Source organism: Helianthus annuus, chromosome 1, assembly GCF_002127325.2.
Source record: "Helianthus annuus cultivar XRQ/B chromosome 1, HanXRQr2.0-SUNRISE, whole genome shotgun sequence".
NCBI classification, from domain to species: Eukaryota; Viridiplantae; Streptophyta; class Magnoliopsida; order Asterales; family Asteraceae; genus Helianthus; species Helianthus annuus.
This window is the reverse complement of record NC_035433.2, coordinates 38,867,731-38,886,835: the sequence shown is the minus strand read 5'-3', so window position 1 is coordinate 38,886,835 and position 19,105 is coordinate 38,867,731. Positions and strand designations below refer to the sequence as shown.

Here is a 19,105-nt window from a genome sequence, read left to right as displayed (position 1 = left end):
TGTTCTACAATCTTCTTCACAGGTTTTTGCTTAGAGCATTCTCCCTTTTCAGTCGAGTGCAAAACAGTTTTCTGAAATTTTCCTCTTAATTTTGAAATTGTTTTCTTTTTCTTAATTTCAGCATCAGACTCTGTCTCAGACTCATCTGCTGAATAAAATTTCTCATTTTCATCATCAGTTTTCTCATCACAATCTTCAACTTTGACTTTGTCAAAGTTTGTAACATTTTCACTTATCGGAACTGAATTGATTGGTTTTGGACAGGGAAACTTCAAACTATCTGATGAAGTCACAAAACCTATCAATTTCTTCTCAAGTTCATCAATTTTGTTCCTCGAATTCTCAGCTTCACTTTCAAGCTGAGATATTCTCCCAAAATGAGACCTGATTGTTTTCTCATTATCATTCTTCAAATTTTCAAGAACAGATTTTTCATTCATCAGAACTTTTATCTGTTCCTGAAATTTTAATTCATTCGCTTTCAGATTCTTGTTTTCAAGCTTAATCCAGAAATCTAAATCTTCTGTAGATTTCTGTTTGCTTTCAAGCTCTTTTTCCAACTCTTTGATTTTCCTTTGAGCCCATTCACCTTCTTTCTCCAATTTCATAATCTTCTGAAGATGAGAATTTATCATTTTCTGTTTTTCAGTGTTGTTTTTGCTAAACACATCTCTCCCATCTTCAAGAATTTTCATTTGATTTTGAAAATCCTTTTCAATTCTGGATTTTTCAATTTTCATCTTCTCACACGTTTCCTCTAATAGAAGGATCAGCTTATCATCATTCTGCTTCTCGTCTTTCAACTTCTTGATCTCCAACGCCAAACTTTTTGCAACTTTTACGAGTTTGTCATTATCGGTCTTAAAGTTGTCACATTTGAAACATACTGATGCATTCTTCACAGATTCACCAACTTTTGAATCTTTTTCTTCCTTCGCTCTTTGGACCTCATTCTGAATTTTCTTCTTCATAGCGTTACTCTCCATTTGTTCTTCAAGTCTCTCAATGAATTGACAAATTGTCAATCTAGAGTATTCTCCAGTCCTTTTTAAGTCCAAAAGATATGTACCCCATTCTTGTTGAGGTATGGAATTGGCTAATCTTTCAACCCATTCATTTGGACTTTTCTGAATACCCTTCTCAGACATTGAGCGAACAAGAAGTCTATATCTCCCAATGATATCCCTAGTGTTTTCTCCTGGATAACCTGAAAATGAATCAAATTCTTTCTTTAATACATTTATTCTATCAAATGTCTCTTGATTCATATTAAAGAAATTTGTATCCATGATTCGTTAATAAAAGATTCACAAATACGAATTCTCAATCAATAATGAAATTCGAACAAACAAACGACTATTCGATCGAATAACAAAAATTAGGCAACAACAAATCGAGTGAGGATTCTCTCGAACGAGGATCCTATTCTTGACAAACACCTTAGATTACCTGCAAACCACACAAACAAACAAACAATCAGTTTTAAAAAAATATCAAACTCTCAAACTGATCAACTGACAATTGAATAGGGCCTTTGTAATAAAAATGGACGGTGATGTTGGGCTGGGATTGGGCCAACTAAATGTAATGGGCTTTTGATTGGCCAAAATGTTTTAATGGGGCGGCACAATTAATGTGTTTTTAGAATAGTGGGGCAATGCAAGAAATTATGTTGATTGGGCCATAGATTGATAGTGTGCGGAATCCGTGAACGAACGTGACCGAACACACGATAACGTACTACTAACGTGATTCCATTGATAAATTTGACGTGTACGGTACAAGAATCACGATTACACCACTTTCTCTCTCTAGACTTTCTCTCTCTAAACTTGGATCTCCACCAACACAAATGTGAGAGAAGTCTTCCAAAAACTAACTCTAAAATCTTAACTAAAAGAATGACATAACTCTATTTATATGGTCAAGGCACTTTAATGATAGTTATCATTAATTACAAGTTTGCCACCTTGCCATTTCTAACTAAATAAGACATTATGCGCTTGATTCCTTCCGGCTTTTCACTACGACTCGGTTTGACGAAGGAGATAGACATTAAATGCATCAACAATCTCCCCCTTGGATATTGCCGTAGTCAATCTCGTAGTGAAACTCGTAGCGACTTTGTCTTTCTTTCTCTCTAAGACTCGAACAAAGATGTAGTCGAGAGACAACTGCACTAACAGCTGGTAACAGTGGAGATGATTCAACAAACCGAACAAATGAGAATACTCCAAGTACGAGAAAGACGTTGTCGGAAGAACTTAGTGTGGAAAGCGCTTATGGAACCTACAATAAGCCACCAAAGCTGTTAGCAGTTGAAGATTATAACCGGTGGGCAAAACGATTCGAGGAATGGTTGAAAGCCTTCGCATACCCCAGTTGGAAAAGCTTAAAAATGATTTTAACAATGGTAGAAGAGATTTTGAGAACATGTCGGAAAGTGAAGAGATTGAATACTTTGTGGCCGAACAAAAATGTTTAGCTTTGATTAACCAATCAGTGAGAGAAGATATAATCTCACTAATTGAGTATTCAAATGCAAAGGATCTTTGGGATAAATTACAAAAGAAATGTGTCGGTACTGCAGAAATCATTAAAAACAAAAAGAAACTGCTAAAAAAGGAATTTGATCTGTTCGGATGTCTTAAAAATGAGTCTGCTCCAAAAATGATTGAACGTTTCGGGCATCTAAAGCTAGAGTTGGCCAGGCATGGGATTGGTGTTTACTCAAGAAGAGCTTGTAGACAAGTTATTTGATTCTTTGCCAGACGAAATGGATTGGCAATACTACGTAATGATGATCAAGAATACAATCCAGCCAAGTGTTCTAACAGTTGACTTGCTGATAGAGAAACTTGAGAGTCATGAGCTCGAAATAAAGAAAACACATAAAGTCAATCACTCGTTATATCAACAAAATGTGGAACTTTATTATCCAAAGAGCTTGATTCAAAAGACAGGATCTCCGAAAACAGCCTTCACTGCAGAAAGTTCCCAACCAATGACTCAAGAAACCTCACACAGTGGTTTTCATGGAGGAATGTCCTCCAACAATCCAAGTCAAGGACTATCTTCTAGCACATCAAACCAACAGCAAACTGCATCAAAGAATGTCTTTCAATGTAATATCGCTATTGATTTGAAAAATGGTCAAAATTTCAGTGAGGAATCAGCGAAACAACAGATGATTTTCTTAGCATCTGTATTGGAGTCATATGAAGGGTTAGTCGCTGGGAAGATTGGCAATACCAACCTGACGAAGGAAGATTACGATCAAATAGATCCTGAAGAAATGGAGCTAATCGATCTTCGTTGGGCTATGGCCAGTGCTGTTCGTCGAGCACAGCGTTTCATGGAAATAACTGGCAGGAAAACAATTGGTGGTCCATCTACCAAATTGGGTTTCGATAAGTCTAAAGTGACATGTTTCAAATGCAAACAAAAAGGTCAGTTTAAACGAGAGTGCAGAAACGAGTATGCTGATGAGTCTGCTAATCCATTCCGAGAAGATTACTATAAGAGAGCCATTTATCATCAGAACAAGTCGGAACCTCCAAGGCTGAAGCAGATTGAAGAAAAAGATAAAGAAAAGTCAAGAGATCTAGCAGTCATTCATGATGATGAGGGATACGACTGGAGTGAGATATTGCCTGAAGAAGATGCAGATGGTTACGCATTCACAGCAGGAAAGATTGTTCCGTTCAAAGATACAAGAACAGAAGAAGAAAAGTTTGTGAACAGAAGAATGAAAGCCCAAACAAAAGTAAGCAGAATCTATACCATTTACAAAGAAGCAAAAAGGGCTAAAAGGTGGGATCCAGACAGAGAATGTTATCTTGATCCTCAAGGTAATATCGCAATCGATCCAAGTTCACTCAGTGTTGATGCAATCATTCAGCAATATGCTGAAGAAGAGGAAGCTAGACAAAGAGAATGGTGGGGTGAAGGTGAAAAGAAAGTGGAAGAAAAAGAAGAAAAGGTGAAGTCGGCAGAAAAGAAGATCGATGATGGGGTGATAGATACATCACAGGAGCTCACAGCCGAAAATCTGATGAAGATGGCAGACAAAGTTCTAGCTGCTAAAGAATTGGAGGTAGATTCTAGTTCTGGAACTTAGTCAAACGCCAAGGTCAGTCAGATAAACATGACTGTAGTGTCAGGTAAGAAAGGCAAAAGCGAAAGTGACTGCAAGAATTGCATGAAAAATTGCAAAGATTGTAGTACCATCGCTTATCTCAACAACAAAAAGGTTGAAGATCTGACAAAAAGAGTCAGAGAGGTTGAAAACCAAATCTTAAACCGGGATAAATTGCTAAAAGCTTCAAACGATCGTGCAAAAGAGTTAACTGAAAAAATTGAAAGTGATAAAAGTGACATAGAAAGAACTAAGAAAGAAAATGAAAAACTCATTCTTGAAAATCGTCACATCACTGAAAATTTTGAGAAGCTTAAGCAAACGGTTAAAGATTTGGACGATCGAAATGGGAAAACAACAAAAGAAAATGTTCAACTGACGGGTGTGTTAAGGGTGAAAGAGGAGTTAATAAACAAACAATTGGATGAAATTGCTAATCTGAAACTTCAATTTCAAGAAGCGAAAATTGAAAACGAACGCATCCAATTAAAATTAACCAGTTACAACTCCGCAAGCTTTGTTCTGCAGCACATTATTCCCAAACCCATCGGGAAAAACAAAGCTGGCGAAGATGTATTTTCGGACGGAACTGGAGTGGGATATCATCAAGTCCCACCACCTGTTTTAAACAATTTCTCAAAGAAAAAGTCCGGACTGGTTAATGATGATGAAAATTCAGATGAAATAAAACTTCCAGAGTCGATTGATGTTACATTCTCATCATCATCATCTGATGATAGTGTTCAGACTGATATTGTCAAAAGCATGGCAGAAAGTGTCTTAGAGTCTGATTCAAATGAAGATGATGGTTGTTTTTTGGATAAATACATTCCGAAACAAAAATCCAAGAACAACTTAAATGAAGAACCAAATCTTGTCATGTACAAGATGTTGGGTTCAGATAAGTTGTTTTCGGATACTGAGTTTCCGATTGAGAATGTAAATGTCAATAAATTGAAAAATGTTTACAAATTAATCGAAGTTGAGCTGACAGAAGTGAAGAGTTTGAACCAAATAAAAAGACAAATGAATTTTGAAAAAGATAAAGCTTACTACAAGAAACCCGTTATTCCTCCACGTTTTTCTAATAACAATCGAAACAATTGGTCGGGTGGATATCAGGGGGGTAAGTCTTATCAGAAGAAAAATGTTCAAAACAAGAAGTTTATTGAAAAGAAAGTGTTTGTGAACAGTTCAAGTTCATTTTCAAATGAAGAACCTGAAATCTTTTCAAAATCAAACAAAGAATTCTTTGAAGAAAAAGCCTCACAACCTCAGTCTGAAGGCACTAGTAGGGTTGTTGACACTCGAACATGTTTCAGATGCAATCAAGTTGGACATATTGCACGAAAGTGTACCAACTTGAAGTCTAAGACTGATGTTGTTGAAATTCAAAAGAAGAAAAATGATGAGAAAAAAAAAGCTCCATTGATAGTTGAGAAAAAGAGTTTGAAAAATGACAACACCAAAGTCAAAACTGAACCCGTAAAAAAGGTGGAAATTAAAAATGATAAATTTTACAAACGGGTCGCAACAACTCAACAAACATGGAAGCTGAAAGTTGCTAAAATGAGAGCAAGTGGTTCAAAATCAAAGGTTTCTGAAATGGAAAACAATCATCTTCTACCACATCGGTAAAGATGAGTGTTCCTGAAAAGAAAAAGGTTGAATTATCTCAACAAGTTTGGAAACCAAAAAGTGAGAAGAAAATTTCAACTTCTGAGGTGAAAAAGTCTGAAGAATCAATTATGGTTGATTATGATGCAAATTTTCCATCTTTCAAGGCTGAAAATTTCAAAATTCAAATTGCAAGAGTCAAAGTTACACCTAAGGTTGATGAGGCCTGGGTGGACTCGATGTTTGACTGAGCAATTTGAATTGCCGGAGCTTCCTTGATCGTGAAGCATGAATCGGCATTCTTAATTGAAATGTTTTAATCATGGTTGTTTATATGCTGGATCTTCCACAACTTGTTTCTAGATGGATCATGGATAGTGGAGCTTCCAGACATATGACAGGGAAGACTGCATTGTTGTACGATGTAAGGAATATAAATGGAGGATATGTTGGATTCGCGGGCAATCAAGGTGGTCGTATAGTTGGTGAAGGAACGTTATCAAATGGGATTGTAACGTTTGAAAGAGTCAATTACATTGCTGAGCTGGAGAACAACCTACTAAGTATTTCTCAGATCTGTGACAGAAAGTACACCACTCATTTCACTGACAAAGAGTGTTTGATACTAAAACCGGGATTTGTTGTACCTGAGGAGTGGATCATCATGAGGGCACCAAGAGTCAACGACCTGTATGTATTGGATATGGGCATAGCAACGACAACAACGGGTCAGGCTCACTGTTTTGTGTCGAGAGCAACTGAGAAGGAGTCAAGATTGTGGCACCGAAAAATGGGGCATATACATCTTCGAAAAATGAATCACTTGGTGCACAATGATCTGGTTTCAGGAGTTAACATCAAAGGTTTTCATCTAGAAGGGGAGTGTATAAGTTGCATTAAAGGCAAACAAAAGAAAAAGTCACAACCCAAAAAGCAAGTCAATTCAGTTTCTCGACCGCTGGAAAGACTTCACATGGATTTATTTGGTCCTATGAATGTCAAAAGCATTACAGGAGATTACTATTGCTTGGTCGTCACTGATGATTATTCTAGATTTTCTTGGGTATCTTTCTTGAAGACAAAGGATGAAACATTTGACAGTCTGATGGCGTTATTCAAAAAGATTGAGAATTTGTACCAGAGACGTATCCGAAGAATTAGAAGTGATAATGGTACTGAATTCAAAAACCACAAGATGGAAGAATTTTGTGAAGAAAGAGGTATATTGCATGAGTTTAGTGCTCCGTACACTCCGCAGCAAAATGGAGTAGCAGAACGCAAAAATCAGACACTAATCGAGACAGCCAGAACTATGCTTACAGATTCAAAACTTCTAATAAATTTTTGGGCTGAAGCTGTTTCTGCCGCATGCTATACTCTCAACAGAGTTCTCACCGTGAAGAAATTCAACAAAACATGTTTTGAATTGATTAATAACCGCAAGCCTAACTTGAAGTATCTTGAACCATTCGGGTCACCCTGTACGGTGATAGAACCTTTTGGAAAATTTGGTCCGAAGTGCATCGAGGGTATATTTGTTGGATATGCAAGTCCTCTGCGTCGTGTCTTCGTGCCAAGTGAAAAGCGGATTATTGAAGCTGCAAATGTTGAATGTCAAGGTAATACGATGCGGCCTCAGAACCCAGGAGATTCATGGCGTTATCACTATGACACGTTGTGGGATTCATTTGATGTGATGGAAGAACCTGAAGATGAGGAAGATTTCTTTGATGAGTTGGATATTCTTCGAGACTATGAGTCATCAGAAGAAAGATTTCCAGCACAGTATTCTAGGAAATCTTAGATAACTTCAAATGATGATGAAGCCGGTCCTAGTAATGCTGGTGAACAAAATGATACTCCTCAAAATCCAGAGAATCAGACAGCAACAAATGATGACACAACATCTGATATTGGTCCAACTTTTGATCATGGGGATTCTGATTCTGAGGGGGAGCAAATCCAGATCTTAGATCAAGCAGATCCTATCAGTGAAGAAGGTGCAAATCAAAATGTCACTAATCTGGAAGGCAATGTGGATGTTCCGAGTGAAGTAATGCCCAGAACTCTTTCATATCATCCAGAGGAGCTGATCATCGGAGAGCTTCAATCAGGAGTTCGCACCAGACATCAAATTGACCAAGGGCTTACTAGTTTTTATTCATCAGTAGCACCTCTACAAACTGAATTTTCACTATGTTGTTTTATCTCGCAGATTGAACCTCGAACGTATAAAGAGGCGCTTACTGAAGATTCTTGGGTCAACGCGATGCAAGAAGAGCTGAACCAGTTTGAGAAATTAGGTGTTTGGAAACTGGTAGATTTACCAGAGGGTCACAGAAAAATCAATACCAAATGGGTGTTCAAGTGTAAGAGGGACGACAGAGGTGTAGTGGTCAGAAACAAAGCTCGACTTGTTGTTCAGGGCTTCAGTCAACAGGAGGGAATTGACTTTACCGAAGTGTACGCTCCTGTGGCACGACTAGAAGCAATCAGAATTTTCCTAGCATTTGCATCATGGAAAAACTTTAAAGTCTACCAGCTTGATGTGAAGTCGGCCTTTCTCTACGGGAAAGTGAAGGAGGAAGTGTATGTGGGACAGCCACCGGGTTTTGTCGATCCACACCACAAGAATAAAGTGTATCTCTTGGATAAAGCGTTATATGGCTTACACCAGGCCCCGAGACCCTGGTATGAGACATTATCTCAGCATTTGCTAGCCAGTCACTTCATCCGGGGAACAATAGATGCCACCCTCTTCACAAAGATAGTCGACAGTCACCTGCTGATAGTACAAATTTATGTGGATGACATAATTTTTGGGTCAATAAACGAGGACTTGTGCAAAGATTTTGAACAAGTGATGAAGCAAAAGTTCGAAATGTCATCAATGGGGGAAATGAAATTCTTTTTGGGACTCCAAGTTGATCAACTTCCTGAAGGAATTTTTATACACCAGACGAAGTACGTTCATGATATTCTAGAGAAATTTGGAATGTCAGGTTCTACTCCTGCGGCAACCCCATTAGCAACAAATCATGGGATTCACCCAGATCTCACCGGAGACAGGGCAGATGAAACACTTTATCGTTCCATGATTGGTTCTTTGATGTATCTTACTGCTTTAAGACCCGACATTATATATCCGACGTGCCTCGCAGCAAGATTTCAATCTAACCCAAGAGCTTCGCACTTGATCATTGTGAAAAGGATATTACGCTACCTGAAGGGAACTCCATCGTTGGGGTTGTGGTATCCTAGAATAGGCGATTTTACGCTCGAAGGGTATTCCGACTCGGATTTCGGATGTTGCAAAGTCAATGCCAAATCAACAACTGCAGGATGCCAGTTCTTTGGACCTCTCTTGGTCACCTGGCAGTGTAAGAAACAAACGTCTGTGGCGCTATCCACATGTGAAGCAGAGTACATTTCTGCCAGCAGTTGCTGTTCTCAGATCCTGTGGATATAGCAACAGATGCGCGATTACGGTTTGCAGTTTCTTAACACTCCTCTTTTTGTTGATAATGAGGCCGCAATAAATATAACAAAAAATCTGGTACATCACGCTAAAACCAAACATATAGAAATTCGTCATCACTTTATTCGCGATTGTTTCGAGAAAAAGTTGATACGAATTGAGAAAATCCACACTGACGAGCAAAAAGCTGATTTACATACCAAAGCATTTGATAGATCACGTTTTAAATATATTTTAAAACTGAATGGTATGATGCTTTTGTCGGTGAAGGATGGGATTGTTGGCGTTGATGAGGATACCACTGTAGATGATGTTGATAATCTATCTGCAATGGTTTGACGATTTTTTACATGTTTTCGTCTTTAGGGGGAGATAGGTATATTTGTATATACTTTTTAGAAAATCCAAAAACATTAAAAAATCAAAAAGCCAAAAACATGATAAAATTTCAAAATCCAAAAACAATAAAAAAAAATGAAAAAGAGCCTGTGTAAAAAGGGAAAATGATAGTACATCAGCTAGACTGTTACGATATGCTAAAGATTTGTAAAGTTTTAAAAGGTTTAAACAGTCTCACTAATGATGTGTCGATAGGTTTTTACACAGTCAATAGATTTGTTCGGGATATAAACTTAAAAATTCATAACGAGACTTACTTTGTGGGGAACACTATTTGGATATATAGGTAACCCCTGAAATCTTGTTTGATAGGTCCCTTATTCTGAGATACTAGGTCTTTATACTCAGTGATATCTGGGGTATTATTCCGGAACTTCTGCTGAATGGAAGTTCTGACCTAGTCCCCGAATAATACTTTCCGCAAAATGCTTGAAACATAGCATCATCCTCAGCAAGCTGATGAAACAATAAAATTGATAGTCACTGCTGTTGAAATCAAAAGATCCTCTAAAGGGGACACACCGAAAAGTCGAAGCCGTCATCTCTCTGCGTATACGGAAGTATCGACCTGAGCTCTCATGGCCCTCGCATTTAACCCCTTACAGATATCATCTGTGGTATACTCACCTGTAAGACTGAATACTGGGAACTTGATACGGGAGTATATTCAAGGGGTGGGACACATGAATGAGTTAAGTTTATAAGACATCTAAATCGTATCCTGAATAAATTGAAATCTGTGAGAAAACTTAATATGGATCAGTATATCGACAATCGAGATGAATTGTTAATCCTGAATATGAAATGAAGCTTAACGGTACTTGTAACTTGTCTAAAAAGCTTATATGATTCCCTGACACGCTCAACAAAAATATGTTTGTAAATAGATTTCTTGCTTTACAACATGTCTTTCAGTTTCAGTTACATTTTTGTAGTTTAGAGTCTGCTTATAAAAACTCAAAAAGATTTTGTACTTCTGTTTTATTTTTTGACAAACCAAAGCGGAGGATTGATCTTCAGATTCACAGTCTGATGCAAGTTGCAGGAAGTTGTTCTGAGCTGAAAAACTAGTTGGGAGCTAATCTTGATACAAACAAAGAATATAAAAGGTCAAAATGCAAGTTCATTAAGTTGAAACTTGTAAAATTTTCAGAAAAATGTTTAAAAAACATCAGTTTGTTTTTGCTTTGGGTCAACCAAGATCATTAAGTTGAACTTGGTCGACAAATTAAGTACCTAGGGTCATTAACTTGGACCTAGATACTTAAGTGGATTTCTCAAACACTGATAATGTGGAAAAGGTCAAAAAGTCAAATCAGTTTAAATGGCAAAGTGCCTTGAATCAAACAGGCCAGCCGATCGGCTAGACCAGCCGATCGAACTGCCTAGCCGGTTCTTTGACACCCTATAAATAGGAGTTCATGCTTCATTTGTTCTTTTTCGCACTTCGATCGAACCAAACACACTCTCAGCCGACTCATTGTTTACACTGTTTTCATTGATTTTTATTTCTCTTTGCATCAAGATCTTTGATTTGTTGGCTTACTCATCATCTCAAATGGCAAAGGTATGATTTCTATCTATTAATCTTTGAAATTTTTCGTGTTCTTCTTGTTCATACCTATCGGACTTCATTTCTTAGATTTAGGAAGATTTAGGAAGTTTTGATGAAATCTAGGTATAGGGTTTTGTTCGCAATGCAAAGATCTTTAAGTTTACTGGTTCAATTTCTGAAAAATCTTGCTAAAACTTGATAGATCTAAGATTAAGATGTTACGGCAGTCGGCATGTTCATTGTAAAATTAGACCTTGTTTAGGACGAATTAGATAAGAATGAACATAGGGTTTTGATCGCGACAACATTAGGAACATAGATCTGTGCTCAATTTATAATAATTAGCATAAATTTTTGAATCATCTGTTTATGTTCCTCAAACTGTTCTTCATCGAAGATGCCAGCCGATCGGCTAGCCCAGCCGATCGGACAACATTCATAATGTGCCTAAGTTGTTGTTGAATAAGGTAGTTCATGTCTTGAAAAATGTGCTTTGATTGTGCTAAGTGCTTGGTATGCAGTTTTGCATTGTGCTAGCCGATAGGCTAGACCAGCCGATCGAAATAGCAATGTGCTAGCCAATCGGCTAGACCAGCCGATCGAGCAGTAATGAAGATCATGTGTTTGTGTTGAGATATTTGATAAATTCAATGTTGATGCTTTGAAATGTGTGCTAAATGTTTGCTATGAAATCTGTGTGTTTGAATAATTTGAAGAATATTGTTTGATCATAGCATTGCCAGCCGATCGGCTAGACCAGCCGATCGAACAACAATGACAACATTGTCAGCCGATCGACTAGACCAGCCGATCGAACAGCAATGTGCCAGCCGATCGGCTGGACCAGCCAATCGAACAGGAATTGCTAACCTTAGTCAATAGGGCAGCATTACTTGTTGAAAGGATAGTATTCTTTACACACTTAGATTTCTGTGCATAAGTTTGCCAGCCGATCGAAGAGCATTTGCTAGCCGATCGGACACCATATGTAAGAACTTCTTTGTCACATTTTGTCAGCCGATCGGCTGGACGAGCCGATCGACCAGGCACTGTCACTATATTCATTCTCAGCCGATCGAACAGTAATACTCTTCGATCGACCAGACCAGTCGATTCTGTAGTGTTGTCACATAGAAATTTCAAAATGTTAGAAAAATTTTCAAAAATTTTCATGTCTTAAGTCTCTATTCTTGTTTGAATAATTTTCACTGAATATTTTTACAGGGATGAGGAAAAGAGAAAGACAAGAGTCATAACATACCTTGTGAAATTAATTCTGAATCAACCACTGGTACTGTGGTAGAAAAGATCGCAAAGTTTTTGAGAGAGAGCAGAATAGCTAAAGCTATGTCTGATAAAACTGTGATTTATGAATCACATGTTAGAACATTCTGGAACACTGCTAGATATGAAGATTCAGAGAAGATGATACATGCAGTATTGAGAAAGAAGGATCAAGCTGGAAAGGATGTAGATGTGAAGTTTAAGTTTGATGTAGGAGATGCAAGGAGAGTTCTAGACTTACAAGATTCTGATAATGATCCAACAATCATGTCTGAACGTCTTGTAAAAGGTTTGTGGTGTAGAATGGGATTCACAGGGTTCATAAATGGAAAGATGTAAAAAAGAAGTTTCTCCAAAGCATATCGGTACTTAATGCATTGTATGATACATTCAATGGGACATAGAAAGGGAGCATATGATGAGGTTGCTGATTACATCATGAATATGATAACAAGCTTGGTGCTAAACAGAAGGTACAACATTTCACAAGTGATCTTTGAATACATGAAGGAGAATTGCGAAGCTGGAGCAGATAACTACATCATGTATCCTAGATTCATCATGATGTTACTAAATGACAAAATCAAAGATCTTCCGAAGGATTGTGAAGATGTGATGGAGATGAGTGTTGTAAATAAGACAACAATAGGAAGAATTACAAAAGATAAGGATGAGAAAACCAAGCAGATGATTTGCAGAATAAAAGATAAAGCATATGTTGCTCCTGAAAACGATAAATGGAGGCATGACGACAGCAACTCAGACAATGAAGACTCAAAGATGAATGAGATGGTTGAGAAAAAGACTAGGTGGTGGCATGTTAGAAATGGAAAAAGGAAAAGGACACCTAAGTCATCCCCTGCGGTTGTTATTCCTAAAGAAGGAGAAAAGGGTATAGTGAAAGGGGGAGCATTAAGACAGTTAGATCACATATGATTTAAATGTTACTAATCTTATTGTCTATGTTTGTCTTGTAGGGTCTTCTAGAGAGCCACAACAGAAGTTAATTGATGAGACAGTTCTAGAGCCATCAGTGGTGATTGAACAAGGTGCTGATTTATTAAAGCAATCCTTGGAAAGCTATTTGAAAAAGAATGAGGAGATTGCAGCACAACAAGCTCAAGGAACAAGTGTTCATGCTGAAAAGGTTACAAGAGTTCAACCAGAAACAGAAGCTTTAAGGAGTTCAAGTGATGGAGATTCTGAAGCTACTCAATCTGAATCTGAATTGATTCCTGAAACTGTTGGTAAAGGAAAAGTTCAGTTGAAGAAAAGACCGTCAAAGAAACAAAAGGGTTCAGATGAAGAAGATTCTCCTTATGATCCCGAAAAGTCAAAGAAACAAAGAAAGAAACGAAAGGCAGCTCCAGTTGGTGTAATTCCCAGAAATGTCAGATAAAAGAAATTAGGACCTGAGTCACAAAAAGATAAAGAAGGAAAGGCAGCTCAACATGTTCAGAAAGAAAAATCACCAAGTGTTGATGTTCCAAAAGAACCGGAGGTGAAAGCAAAAGAAGTTCCAGTTGTGGGAACAGAAAAGAAGACAGGTGATGATGATTATGTAGAGATCACTGGATTCAGAGCTGCTAGTCTAAAACCTGTTCAACAAGATATTCCTCAGTCATCACATCAGAAAGTAGAAGATTTTAATTTTGACTTTGACAATATTGGTTCGGTTACTTGTATTTTCTTAGAAGATCTTCCAGGTAAAAGTGATATGTTCAATGATCAGGCGGTTAAAGAATTGATTAAGAAAGTTAAAGAACTGGAGAAAGAGAAAGCAAAAGCTGAGGAAGAACGTGATATGCTGAAAAGTCAAATAAATGATTTGATGGAAGCTCACAATAAAGTAGTTGCAGATTGGTTGAAAAGGAGAAAAGAATGAACCAAATGAAGGATGATGTCGAGGGAAATTCTAAAGTGTTTGATTCATTAACTCAAGAGATATCTTCTTTGAATGCCAAGATAAAGGATCTGGAGAATGTAAATCAAACATTAAATCAGCTTCTCAATGAGATGAGTGAAGCTTCGTCGAATGAGATGAAGGTCATGAAGTTGGAGATGGAAGCTATGAAAGCTGATAAAGTAATGAAAGATCAACAACTTCAGATGCTGGTTGATGTGGTTGAAAGTCATTTGAAGATGAACATTCATGCTGCGTTTGATGAAATTGATGTGATGAGAGCTAATGAAAGGAGATTGGAACGTGAACGTCAAATGGCTGAAGAAGCAAACCTAAAGAACAAAGGAATAGTTGAAGAGGTTGAGATAGTTGATGCATCTTCGAGTCAACCAAATGTTGGAGGTTCTTCTTCACAACCTGATATTGAAATAATTGAAGTGGTTGAGGTTCAAGAACAAGAAGTTGTTGAAGATGATCAAGAGATGGTTGAAGCTGAAGCTGAAGAGCCTCATGAACCAGAATACTTGATTGTTGGTGAGCCTATTGAGCCTATTATTGTTGAAAATGTTCTACGAAGAGTTGCAATTATTCAAAGAAGAAGAAGAGCAAGGGAAGTACTTTTGCTGGAGTATACAACTGACAAATTTGTGTTAGTTGGCAATGCTTACCCTGTGCCATAAAATTCAAAAGAAGTGGCAAAGTTGTTAAAGTTTCTTGATCGAAAAAGAAAAGGAAGAATAGCTCGTGGTGAGATTGTGGATGAAGATTCTGATAAAGAGTTGTTCGGAGATGATGAAGAAGAAGAAGAAGAAGATTCTGATGATAAAGATAATAAAGCTGATGATAAGTCTGATAAAGATGACAAAGGCGATGACAACAATGATCAAGGTGCTTCAGGTTTATTAATCAGTGAACCAAATGTTCAAGAAAGAGTGGATGAGCTGATGAATAATGAAATAAATGAGCAGGAGGATGAAGTTGATTTTGAGGCATCATCGTCTGGAAAACAATCTGTTGATCAGGTACTTCTTTCTAACCCTACTGTCATTTACTTATCTGGTAAACAACAAGGAGAGGTAGAGGTTAAAAGAACGCGGGCTGAAATGTTAGAGGAATTGGGTTTGGAAGATGGAAAATTTAAATTCGATATTGAAGAGGAAATTCCTCACTCACCTGCAAAAGATTTCGAGCCTAGATACCCTCATGAAGCTGATCATTATGATGACGTGATTGTTGAAAGTGCGTCGGATTCAGAGGAAGATAGAGTTGATTTTCATTATGAAGGGGAAGATGTTGCATTCCCTACTTTCACATAGTTGTTTCAAGAAAAGAATGAAGATGAGTTGAGAAGAAAGATTGAAGAAAGGGTTGCTACAGCAGATATTCCTGAACCGGTTCCTAGAGAGATAACAGCAGAAGAAAGAAAAAGGTGGTTCAAGAATATGCCAAAAGAAAGAAAGACTCTCAGGGCTCTTCAATACTTCACTCATAACAAAGATCTTTCTTGGGGAGATATTCTATCTTGGGGATATTTGGAAGATTTGAAAGTTTATGCAATCAGAAGGGAGCAGGGTGTACAGTACTTTGAATTTTTAGCTGATATAGCTACTTTACCCTGGTGGGACGTAGATGAGTTGGTGGTTACAAAGAATATTAAGCAATACTACTACGGTCCAGAAGTTCGAGAACGTGATCAGGATTTATGGAATTACATCAAATGGCAAGCAAAGAATAATTATCCAGATTGGAAACCACAATATCCGAAGCAGATTGTTAAATACTTGGAGAGTAGAGAAAAAGACATTACGTTGGATGTGAAGCCTCCAAGATGTTTGAAGAATATGCCACTCAGAGCCATTGAACAAGATTTCTACGATCTATTTCAAGCTTGGCTATACAATCCCTCTACAGCTGAAGCAGTTATTTCTTTGTATGACAAGACCACTGGAGAAGGTCGAAGAATAAGTATCTTGGATCCTATGTGGCTGGTCAATTGTTCGAAAAAAGATATAGATTGTCTGTTTGTCAACAAGATAATCTATGATAAGAAAGACAAAGAGATAGCTATGCAGTATCAAGGAGTGATAGATGTTTGCTTCGCAAAAGAAATAAATTCAGGGAAAAACTGGAAGACAAAATGGAGAGATCTTGAAGTTGATGAATTTCTAAAGGCGTACAAGCGAAGTCAAAGACAGAAAGAGATAGCTAAAAAAGCTGCAGAGAGGGGAAGAAGAAACCTTGGGTATGTGCCGCCTACTGATCAAACGCCTATCGAATCTGAAGAGAACAAAATTCCAAAGTGGGATCGAAAGCGTGATGGCGACCCAGAATACCGAACATGGTGGATAAATGAGGGTAGGCATAAAAGAAAAAGAATGTTAGAGGAACGAGCTGAACAGAGGAGACAAAAGGCTAAAGAGAGGAGACGCAACAGGAGGAAATAAAGACTATGTTGGAAGGAACTACAGCTACATCCGAGGGGGAGTCTGTTAGTGCAATAACGTCTGTAGCTTCCGTCAACATGTAGTCATATTTTGTATAGTTGTGTGTATGTTTTGTATGTTTGTATGTAAAGCAGGACAGGATACGGTGAAGTTTTGTTAAGTGCTTATGCTGCCAGCCGATCGGCTAGCCCAGCCGATCGGACAGCCCGGCCGATCGAGCAGGCTACTCGATTGGTTAGCATTGTCAGCCGATCGGCTAGCCCAGCCGATCGGCCAGCACTCTCTTATTCTGTCCTTGCCTATAAATAGCTGGTAGGTCAGTTTATTTAGAACCTTTTTGACACTTTCACTTACTACCTACCTTTTGCATGTCTGAGTTCTTTCTGGCTCCTGTACATTTTCACATCATTCAATAGAATATCAGACGGTGATTCAAAGTAGAATGTTGTCTTTGTATATCTTCTATGTGATTACATGAATTCCGCGCATTGATCACTTTACGATTCAACTACGTTTACGAACAAGAAGATCGCATCCGAGGGACCAACAGTTATATATTTCTATCACAGATTTGAGAAATACTCAGCAAATTATTCTCCAGCTCGGCGATGTAGTTCACTCTTTCAAACGTGACAATACCATTAGATAGAGTTCCTTCACCAACTATTCGACTGCCTTGATTTCCTGCAAAACCCACATATCCTCCATTAAACCCTCTAACATTGTACAGCAGGGTTTTCTTCCCTGTCATGTGCGGAGAAGCTCCACTATTCATAATCCATTGCGAAACGGATCTTGGAAGCTCCTGCACATGTCAAAAACACTTAGTTAGATTTTGATGCCACCCAAGCCTCTTTTGACCCAGGTAGCTGGAAATCAATGATAGTTCTTTTGGTGATCAATGGTGGAAAATTTTTGTCATTCATTTTTAAGCTCTCTTCAGAACCAACCCCAACCTCTTTGTATAAGAAAAAATCATCTTTCTGAGGTTGACCAGATGATTGGTCTTTCTTTTGAACATCTTTCTTCTCAGAGTTGAGCATTTGTTTTTCAAGTTTCTCATAGTAATCCAAAGGAACATTCATCTTTACCAGCGTGGTAGAAGATGATTGTTTTCCTGACTCTGAAACCTTTGGTTTTGGAGAACTTGTTTTCTTTTCAACAACTTTTGGCTTCCATGTTTGTTGAGATGACGCAACCCGTTTGTAAAATTTATCACTTTTATTTACCACATTCTTTACAGGTTCAGTTTTGATTTTGGTGTTATCATTTTTCAAAACTTTCTTCTCAAAAACCATTTGAGCTTTGCCTTTTGCATCAACTTTCTTTTTCTGACTCTCAACAACTTTAGACTTAGGCTTTGAATTGGTGCACTTTCGTGCAATGTGTCCAACTTGATTGCATTTGAAACATGTTCGAGTATCAACTACCCGACTTGTACCTTCAGTCTGAGGCTGTGAGGCTTTCTTCTCAAAGAATTCTTCATTTGATTTTGAAAAAAATTTTGATTCTTTGTCAGAAAGTGAACTTGAACTCAAACTTCTCACAAAAACCTTTTTTCTCAACGAACTTTCTGTTTTGAAAGTTCTTTTTCTGATAATTCTTACCACCCTGATAACCATCCAACCACCTGTTTTGGTTGTTGTTATGAAAACGCGGAGGTACAACAGGTTTTTTATAGTAAGATTTATCTTTTTCAAAGTTCAATTGTCTCTCTGAATGTTTCACACCTTCAATTTCAGACACATCAATCTCGACCAACTTAAACACATTTCTCAGTTTGCCAACATTCACATTCTCCAAAGGAAAATCACGATCCGAATACAACTTATCAGATCCCGCCATCTTGTATATCACAAGATTAAGTTCTTCACTTAAGTTGTTTTTGGATTTAGATTTTGGAATGTATTTGTCCAAGAAACATTCATCATCCTCAGTAGTGTCACTTTCAGACTTTAAAACATTTTCAACCATGCTTTTCACAACTTCAGATTGGACACTATCTTCATCGGAAGATGAAGTGAATGTGACATCAATTGTGTCTGGAAGCTTAACTTCATTAACTTCTTCATCGGTTACCAACCCTGATTTTTTCTTTGAAAAATTGTTTAAGACTGGTGGTGGAACCTGATGATATCCGACCCCGGTTCCATCAGAGTATACATCTTCACCTGTTTTGTTCTTCCCAATTGGTTTAGGAACGATATGTTGAAGAACAAAACTTGCGGTGTTGTAACTATTCAGTTTCAACTGGATGCGTTCATTTTCAATTTTAGCTTCTTGAAAC

The 19,105-nt window shown here is 37.7% G+C and overlaps 1 protein-coding gene across 1 annotated transcript; it reads left to right on the top strand.

Moving 5' to 3' along the window:
* The first annotated feature begins 12,864 nt into the window (after positions 1 to 12,864).
* Positions 12,865 to 14,356, top strand: LOC110883797 (nucleolar and coiled-body phosphoprotein 1-like). Its single transcript, XM_022131474.1, has 3 exons — positions 12,865 to 13,363; positions 13,449 to 13,846; positions 13,931 to 14,356. Exons 1-3 carry the CDS (start codon positions 12,865 to 12,867, stop codon positions 14,354 to 14,356), a joined length of 1,323 nt encoding a protein of 440 aa, XP_021987166.1.
* Positions 14,357 to 19,105: the final 4,749 nt, after the last annotated feature.